The 9,295-nt window shown below is 38.6% G+C and overlaps 2 protein-coding genes across 2 annotated transcripts; both read left to right on the forward strand.

Moving 5' to 3' along the window:
• Positions 1-632: 632 nt before the first annotated feature.
• On the forward strand, positions 633-4,562 carry LOC130718155 (uncharacterized). Its single transcript, XM_057568652.1, has 5 exons — positions 633-930; positions 1,308-1,570; positions 1,662-1,873; positions 2,124-2,388; positions 3,907-4,562. The coding sequence occupies exons 1-5, from the start codon at positions 714-716 to the stop codon at positions 4,198-4,200; spliced, it is 1,251 nt and encodes a 416-aa protein (XP_057424635.1). The 5' UTR covers positions 633-713; the 3' UTR covers positions 4,201-4,562.
• Positions 4,563-6,715: 2,153 nt separating this feature from the next.
• Positions 6,716-8,051, forward strand: LOC130719176 (uncharacterized). Its single transcript, XM_057569814.1, has 2 exons — positions 6,716-7,199; positions 7,306-8,051. The coding sequence occupies exons 1-2, from the start codon at positions 6,716-6,718 to the stop codon at positions 8,049-8,051; spliced, it is 1,230 nt and encodes a 409-aa protein (XP_057425797.1).
• The last annotated feature ends 1,244 nt before the right edge of the window (positions 8,052-9,295 follow it).

A 9,295-nucleotide genomic window follows, 5' to 3' on the forward strand; every position in this document is an offset into this window, starting at 1 on the left:
CTGTGAAGTCATGGAAGATTAAATAAATTTGATCCCTTTTTGGTTGCACTGGTTTATGGTGACTTGCAGTTTTCAGCACTGGTTTTGTGAATGATGCATAGGATATGCTGCTTATGCTGAGTTTGGGAACACCAAGGCCATTGTATCTGTGTGAATGGTAAGTTTTATCTCACAAAATGTGTCAATTCAATCACCTTGTTGAATCCTGTTTTTGTCTGTTATGCTTCATAAGTGCATTATTAATCCTCTGCGGTTCCTTTTCTGCTCCATTCTTTTATGATTTTATCCTCTAAATTTCTTACTTAATTGACAGATGTGTGTTGCACCTGCCGCCATTATAGACCCAAAGTGGTACTAATAAAACCGCTTCATTGAAATTGAAACTCAACCTTAGTTGCTATCAGATTTATTATAAAAGAAAAGTAGATCAATTCCCTCGGTTGATTTGTGTGGCCGAATGATAGCTCCTAAGTGATAAGAGTTGGAGATATATGAGTTGGAGGAAGAGTTCAGAGATCTATCCGGAAGACAATAATTTATCTTTCGGATGTAAAAGAAAAATAAACAACGGGTATTCTTTGGAAATTACTATGTGAGTGGTTGGTGGGGGTGGCGGGATTTAGGGTTAGGGGTGGTGTTTTGAACATCCCCTCCAAAGTTTGATTTGAAGTCTTGAATTTTCCAGCAGCAAAACGAGGACGTTTGACTGTGTTATGCAAATTCAACAAATACACAGTAGTGTCTCCGCTCCACAGTACTCTGTATCTGATCCATTTATTAGAGATCTCTCTTTGCTTTTTCCGCTGCACAAATTGTTCAAATTTCTGAGTCTCGCTATGGCCACCGGAGTCAACAGAAAAATTTATGCAGCGTCAGCCCGTTCTCACACCAGGAGGACAAAGAAAACCAGCTCGTTTCAGCTCCCTTCAGGTACCTCTTCGCTCTTCCACTCTCTTTTGCTCTTTCCTTATAGCACTTTGCTCATCCAAGTTCCGTTTATGCTGCAACTTATAAGGTTTCTTAGTCATGCTGCAACTTTAGTTTCTTGTTGATGTTTGCTGCAACTTTATAAAGTGAATTTATAGCTAGTCCTAACTGTGCTGAAGATAGGGTAAACGGTTATTTATGTTTTAATACACTCTGGGGAGGATGAAGAGCCTTAACTGTGACTAAATCATGAATCTGACGGAATCCAACGGGTGACCGGACACCGAATATTTATAAAAAAAAAAACGGTTACTTATGTTTTAATTTCTAACTATCTGTTCTTTTAATTTCATTTTTTTGATTTGGTAATACAAACTCAGGAATTCTTAGAACAACACTAGCAGTGTTGTTTATTGGGTTTGTAGCATGGGCTTATCAGGCTAATCGACCTCCTCCTCCCAAGATATGTGGCTCTCCTGATGGACCGCCTGTAACGACAGCAAGAATCAAACTAAGAGATGGGAGGTATTTGGCATACAGAGAGCATGGTGTTCCTAAAGACGCAGCCAAGTATAAAATCATCTTCGTCCATGGTTTTGGTAGTAGCAGTCATACTTCTCCAGTTGCAGAAAGCCTATCACCTGTAATTATTTATGTTACGTTTTTCTGTCTTTCCTAACATTCTTTAAAAACTTTGTAGTTTTCATATCTATATCTGTTGTGGTCATTTCCAGGCTGTTGTTGAGGACTTGGGGATCTATATTGTATCTTTTGACAGACCTGGTTACGGGGAAAGTGATCCTGATCCAAGTCGAACACTAAAGAGTATTGCATTTGATATAGAAGAGCTTGCTGATAAGCTGGGACTAGGGTCCAAATTTTATGTAACTGGTCTCTCCATGGGTGGACAGATTGTTTGGAACTGCCTTAAGTACATACCTCATAGGTATTATTTACTCCGGTTATTTGTAGTTCTGTTGACACCAAATTTGAAGAAAATAGATTATCTGTTAAATTTCTGTTAGGATCGGAAAAACCCTAACACCTTCGAAAGTGGAGGTTTCTCTTGGATCATAACAATTTCTCTTTAGTATTATTTGCTCTATTATGCTTACATGATTACATCTGCTTGCTTTTATTTCATACAGTGGTCAACCTCTGTATTTCTCAGTACTCAATTTTTACAATGCTGACAGGCTGGCAGGTGCAGCTCTCTTGACCCCAGTTGTGAACTACTGGTGGCGTGGTCTTCCGGAAAACTTAACTACTGAAGCCTATTACCAACAAAAACTACGAGACCAATGGGCACTTCGTGTGGCTCACTACACACCATGGCTAACTTACTGGTGGAACACTCAAAAATGGTTCCCAGTCGCTAGTGCAATTGGTGATGTTCAAGGTGTCCTTTCAAATCAAGACAAACTGCTTGTATCTAAAGTAACTAAGAGAAAGAGTCATGTGGTAAGTATCCAGCATTTAGGTGGTTACAACATTGTGAAATTCTTTTGCATTCAATACACTGAATGATTTAGCCTGATATTTTGTATTGATAATCGGTTAAATTCATATGATTTGATTTTGAATTTTGTTGGGGATTATTTTGCCCAAGATAAAAAATCGCATCAACTGCTGTGTGGAATATATTGTTTAGAGTTAGACCGTAATGGATGAGTAGATATCTGCATTTTTTGAAGTTTATGTGAACAACTCTCACTATTTATTATTCATATATTTCTGATTTCTCTGAAATCATACTCTATTGTTGGTTTTTAATTTTAAGCTGAGTAAAAAGCCGGTCATAACTATTGAAGTTAATAGCAAAATATTCTATCGTTAGTTATGAATATTAAGGATATATAATAACATAGATAGACAGGAAAATTGAAACTATGATCATTAATGCATTTTATCAATACCAATTTAGGAGTAGATGCAACATTTGTGGACAAATATTAGATTGGTCTATGCTAAAATAAATTTAATAGTTTCCTCACCAACATGCAAAAATAGAAAACTTTCAAAAAGATTATTTGTAGGCTTTAGCAGTTTAGTGCCGACTAAGCTGGCACTAGATTACTTTGTTCTTCATTCATCTCCATTCAATTCTAGTAGTAGTGATTGCTGCTTTGAAAGGGAGCCTTAGCGCAACAGTTAAAAGTTGTTGCCATGTGATTGAGGTTAAGGGTTCAACTCATGGAAACAATCTCTTGTGTAAATACAAGGTAATGTTGCGTACAATAGACCATGTGGTTGGACCCTTCCCTGGACCTGCGCATAGAGGGAGCTTTAATGTTTAGGACTGCCCTCTTGAAGCAGTGACTGCTGCTTTGACATGGATAGCTGGGCATAGCATGCAAATCAATTATCGTAATTAGGGATTTGGAAATTCTAAAGTTTTGTGCATGCTGCATTCTTGTTGAAACACCACACAATGGATATAGGTTATCCCACTTAGTGAGAAAAGACCTCTATTATTGTTTTGTATTCTTGTTGAAACAAGACGTTTATTCTGATACTTGTGCACTGTTTTAGTTGATACTTGTTAGTGCTTGGTTAGCATGTCCTTTTGGTAATTGATTTTAAAGCTATCTGACTATTGTAAAAGCCACTTTAACTTCTACAAGCACCCTTTTAGTAATGAATTTTTGTGAATTTCTTCTACTGATGAATAAATATTATGGTGAGAATTGGGTTCATTTGAGACCTGGTTGATTAAATTTTTTTTGGAAGGCGACCTGGTTGATTAATTGAGCCATTGAATTTCTATTTAGCCTCGTTTTTAAGGAGTGTGCATAATATTCTTCTGCTGTTTTGTCTTCGATAAATTTTTTTCCCATGATATCTAAATAACATGCCTTGTTTCAGTTAGAATATTAACAAGGATCTCTTTCAGCTCCTCCAAAACATCAATTTCTTTTTTCTTATCTGAAATTTCAACACAGATTTATAATTTTTTTTTATGTGGATTCTGCACTGCAGGTGCATGCAAGACAGCAAGGTGAATTCGAAAGCCTCCACCGGGACATAAATATTGGATTTGGAAGCTGGGAATATAGTCCTTTGGATCTTGAAAACCCTTTTCCAACTAATGAAGGTTCTGTCCATCTTTGGCAAGGAGATGAGGACTTGTTGGTTCCTGTTACAGTGCAACGGCACATTGCGCAAAACCTACCATGGATTCAATATCACGAACTTCCAGGTTCCGGTCACTTGTTCTGTCTTGGAGATGGTATTAGTGATACTATTATTAAGTCCCTTTTAGGTGTGAAGTAAGCTTCTTTATTGATCACTTTCTGCTATCTCAGATCAGCTTCGACATTTAATATCTTTGTTTTGGAGAATTCAAACTGTTGTTGATCTCGACATGTATGATAAACCCATTGAATCACATTGAGTACATTTAACTGTACTTAAGAATTAAATTTGAGCTTTGCTGTTTTATTTGTAAATTTATTTAACAGAAGATGCAAAGTTTCTCTATAGCCTCATTTTGTTACTCTCAAAATGACATGATGACTGTGATGATGGCCATGTTCGGTTATCTACGATATGAACTTCCTCAAACATGTAATTTATATGCAGCAAGGATCAAGTTTTTGTAGGGTTATAAATATGCATATTCTTGCTTTGAATTTTCTCTTTATGTAATCAAAACCATGTGCCCCACTTGGAAACGAAATGGAAAAAATGGTGGTTTTTTTATAGTGAATATATAGATATTTTATTTTGAAGCTTAATTTATGTCATGTTTGTTTTGGCTGTGCTGCTCATGATATCTTTCATTTGCTTTATGAATTCTGCTTCCCACATCCTTTTCCCATTTTCTTAATTGGCAATACCTTATGATTGCAACCATCTCTTGCAAAACGCCTATAATGAATTTTTAAGTTAGATTAGTAAAAAAGAAAAAACGAAAAAAGAAAATGTGTGCTGCACATTTGGGGCCAGGTCTATTCTTTGTCATCAATTATAATCATCTGCTTAAACATGTGCCAAAAAAGAACATTCACAGCACCATCACTTGAATCTTATCATATTTACTGCTTTTCTTTCTGTTGACCCCAAAGCATAGTAAAGAATTTTGAGAGAACACCACTCTCCCTTTCATTGATATTCGTACCAAATATATACAGAAGATGAGTCAACTGTTACTCCTAATAGACTCCTATCAAATCCCTATGATTATGCAAATTACAGCCTAATACATTCCTAAATTAGATGTACAATAATACAAGAACCTCTGACCAGATTTGACAGCAATTGTACAGCTATAACAATCCCATAATTATCTCACTGCATAAATGACAGCAGCTGGACAGTGATGAGATAATTCTAAATTATCTCATTACCGTAATTATCTCATTACCCCCCCTCAAGTTGGCGCATGCAGATTATGAATGCCCAACTTGGCCATAAAAGAGGTAAATTGTGATCTTCCAAGTGCCTTTGTAAATATGTCAGCCAATTGTGTATGAGTGGAGACATGAGTTGGTTGGATGACCCCTTTAGCAATCTCATCTCGCACGAAGTGACAATCAACTTCAATGTGCTTCGTGCATTCATGAAAAACTGGGTTCTTGGCAATATGAAGAGCCGCTTGGCTATCACAATAGATCTGTATGGGTTGAGGATGATCAACACCAAGACAAGACAAAATGCCCAGAAGCCACTTCAGCTCGCAAGTAGCGGTTGCCATGGAACGGTACTCAGCTTCAGCTGATGAGCGAGACACAGTATGTTGCTTCTTAGTCTTCCAAGAAATTGGTGACTGCCCCAAAAGCACAAACCATCCAGTGAGAGACCTTCACGTTAAGGGACAGCCAGCCCAATCTGAGTCGCACCAACCATACAACTTTAAATCACTATCTTTTTGCAAAAGGATTCCCTGCCCGGGACTCCCTTTCAGGAAGCGAACTACTCGCAATGCTGCCTCCCAATGCTCTTCTCGTGGCTTCTGCATAAACTGAGAGAGAATGTGCACACAATATGACAGTTCTGGCCGTGTAAAACACAGATAGATAAGTCTTCCTACCAATCGTCGATACTGGTCGGGGTTGGTAATGAAACCACCAGTAGCAAGACCCAAGCGATGATTCTGTTCCAAAGGTGTGCTTGCTGGTTTTGCTCCAAGGAGTCCAGTTTCAGCAATTATATCCAATGCATATTTCCGTTGGCACAAAAATATACCAGTTGAGGAACGAGCTACCTCAACGCCGAGAAAGTACTTGAGAATTCCCAAATCCTTCATATGAAAGCAGGTGTTCAAATAGCTCTTAAATTGAGTGATGGCTTCATGATTGTTCCCAGAGATAATAAGGTCATCCACATATACTAGAACCACAAATAGCTCTTAAATAAGAGTGTGTGCACAATCAATGAAATAATCATTCTCTCTCTCATTAGTTAATTCTGTTAATATCAATTATTGCTTCTCTCTCTTTCTCTTACTATTGTGCATTAATGGTGTTTGCCCTAGCATTGAATTGAAGCATTCAATCAGGGTTTAATCATCTTCTTCACAAGAGATTCTCCAACTGTGGTATCAAGAGCTCGGTTCTTTTGGCGACTTGACCACCGCATATCGACGACAAGTTGTGGTGGATCTCTGAGGACCCACGACGGAGGAAATTGCGTCGTTCAACGAGGTGGTGACGGTGGGCGCTTCGTTCAAGATCTTGGCGGGTGCACATGGCAATTTCCCTGCGTCTCTGCCAGTTCTTGATGGCAAGAAAGATTGGGATCGGTGGCACACCCGGAGGTAATCTTTGGGTTTCAAGATGTATTGGAAATGGTTGCTTCTGGGTATAGCTTGCTGCCAGAGAAGCCTACTGCTGAGCAGAGCACAGTGCATCGAGAAGCGAAGAAGAAAGATATTCGAGAACTATTCATAATCCATCAATGTGTGAATCCAGCAAATTTTGAGAAAATTGTTGCGGCAAAGACCTCCAAGGAGGCTTGGGATGTCTTGAACAAAAGCTACGATGGTGTAGCTAAGTTGAAGAAGGTGAAGTTGCAGACGCTTAGAAGGCAGTATGAAGCATTGTGCATGGAGAAATCAGAATCGATTTCAAAGTTCTTCACGCGTCTTCAGACTCTCACGAATCAGATGAAGACGAATAGCGAAGTCATGACGGATCAAACCCTTGTGGAGAAGGTGCTTCGATCGTTGACATCGAAGTTTGATCATATTGTGACCACGATTGAAGAATCCAAGGATCTTGAAGCGATGAAGATCGATGAACTACAGGGTTCACTTGAGGCTCATGAAATGCGTTTGAGCCTGAGGGATACTGAGAGAGACTGAGCAAGCTTTGTATGCTCGCGGTAATTCCAATTCCAATAAGAAGAATTGGAATGACAAAGTTAAATCTGTCAAAGGCAAATTGTGGAAGGGTAAGGATTCTGGGCAGTCATCCAGTCATGAAGAGGATGGTGATTCTAAGAGAAAGTGGGATTCCAAAGAGAAAGGACAGAACAAAGATAATGTGAAGAAAGGAAAGAACAAGAAGCAAAATGTTCAATGCTATGCCTGCAAGAAACTTGGCCATTATTCCTATGAGTGTAAAAGCAAGAAGAAAGGAAGCAAGCCAAGTGGTGATGATCAAGCTTATTCTGCTCAAGATGATGATTCAGATTCAGAGCAGGTACTTTTTGTTGTTCCTGCTAATGATGATCAAAGTTGTTATGCTAAAAACTCTAGGATCTTGAGTGATGAAGTGATTAATTCAGTAGTGAGTTCTCATAAGAATGATGATAGTACTTGGTACTTAGATTCTGAATGTTCTGCTCATATGACTGGTCATAAAAACTGGTTTGTTGATCTTGATGAAAGCAAGACAAGTGGGGTGAGGTTTGCTGATAATAGTATGATCACATATGCTGGAAAGGGTAGAGTTTTGATCAGGAAAAAGAATGGCAAACAGGCTTTTATCCTTGATGTGTTGTTTGTACCTAGTTTAAAACATAATCTCATAAGCCTAGGTCAACTCATAGAGAATGGTTATTCTATGAAAACTAAAGGGAAGAAGCTCATGATATTTGATCCAAAGAAGAGGTTGATTTTACAATCAGTTTTATCAGCAAACAAGACATTTCGTGTAGCACTAGACACTAGCAGATCATAGTGTTTCTCAACTAAGATACAAGAGTCAGATTGGCTGTGGCACTTGAGGTATGGACATCTCCATTTCAAGGGGTTGTATCAGTTGCACCATGAAGAGATGGTAAAGGGTTTACCTCCAGTTAAGGCTTCTGGACAGTTGTGTGAAGATTTCTTATTGAGCAAGCAACCCAGGAACTCTTTCACTGATAGCATGCCAGTGGTCTCCAAGGGTCCTTTAGATGTGGTCTACTCAGATGTGTGTGGACCATTTGAGGTTCCATCATCAAGAGGAAATATGTATGTTGTTTCCCTCATTGATGATCACACTAGAAGGATGTGGATCTATCTACTAAGCAGGAAATTAGAGGTGTTTGAGGTGTTTCAGAAATTTAAGAAGCTGGTGGAAAAACAAAGTGGCAAAAGCATTAAGATCCTCAGGACATATGGGGGTGGAGAGTATGTGTCAACTGTGATGAAAAATTTCTATGAAGAGGCTGGTATTATTCATGACGTAATAGCTCCATACACCCCTCAGCACAATGGGGTGGCTGAGAGAAGGAATAGAACCATTGCTAACATGTTGAGGAACATGTTGAAAAGTAAGTCTCTACCAATGAAATTGTGGGGAGAAGCTGTGTCAACAACTACTTATATTCTCAATCGATGTCCTACCAAGAAATTGAAATCCATGACACCTGAAGAGGCTTGGACAGGGATCAAGCCAATAGTAAAGCATTTCAGAATCTTAGGATTAGTGTGCTACAGACATTTGCCAGATTAGAGGAGGCAGAAACTTGATGATAAAAGTGAGAAGTTTGTGTTGGTTGGTTACCACTAAACTGGAGTATATAGACTACTAAACCCTACAACCAATGCAATTATAATTAGTAGGGATGTAGTAGTTGATGAGGCAGCTATCTGGAAATGGAATAACGATGATGATCATCAACCTGAGACCTCTAGTGCTAGGGTCTCATATGAGTTTCCTGAGCTAATATCTACTACTGATTCTGAGAATGTGAGAGATGAAGGTCATGGTAAAGCTACTGGTCAAGCAACTAGTGAGATACATACTGAGAATGTGAGTCAGAGGAATCAAAGGGTGAGATAACTACCTTCCAGATTGAGTGACTATATGTTATTTCCTGATAATGAAGTCACTCATGAGGGTGATTTGATCAATTTGTCACTCTTCATTGAAGCAGAACCAGTGAGTGTAGAGCAGACATTTAAACATGAAAACTGGATAGCAGCTATGAAAGATGA

This window comes from Lotus japonicus, chromosome 5 (genome assembly GCF_012489685.1).
Source record: "Lotus japonicus ecotype B-129 chromosome 5, LjGifu_v1.2".
NCBI lineage: Eukaryota > Viridiplantae > Streptophyta > Magnoliopsida > Fabales > Fabaceae > Lotus > Lotus japonicus.

What these genes read in the sequence shown, in the direction of transcription:
- LOC130718155 (XM_057568652.1), top strand. Translation starts at nt 714, where the DNA reads ATGCAAATTCAACAAATACACAGTAGTGTCTCCGCTCCACAGTACTCT. An exon ending in TTGCAGAAAGCCTATCACCT is followed by an intron (nt 1,571 to 1,661) that starts GTAATTATTTAT and finishes GGTCATTTCCAG; the next exon opens with GCTGTTGTTGAGGACTTGGG. An exon ending in CTAAGAGAAAGAGTCATGTG is followed by an intron (nt 2,389 to 3,906) that starts GTAAGTATCCAG and finishes TCTGCACTGCAG; the next exon opens with GTGCATGCAAGACAGCAAGG.
- LOC130719176 (XM_057569814.1), top strand. Translation starts at nt 6,716, where the DNA reads ATGGTTGCTTCTGGGTATAGCTTGCTGCCAGAGAAGCCTACTGCTGAG. An exon ending in ACTTGAGGCTCATGAAATGC is followed by an intron (nt 7,200 to 7,305) that starts GTTTGAGCCTGA and finishes AATCTGTCAAAG; the next exon opens with GCAAATTGTGGAAGGGTAAG.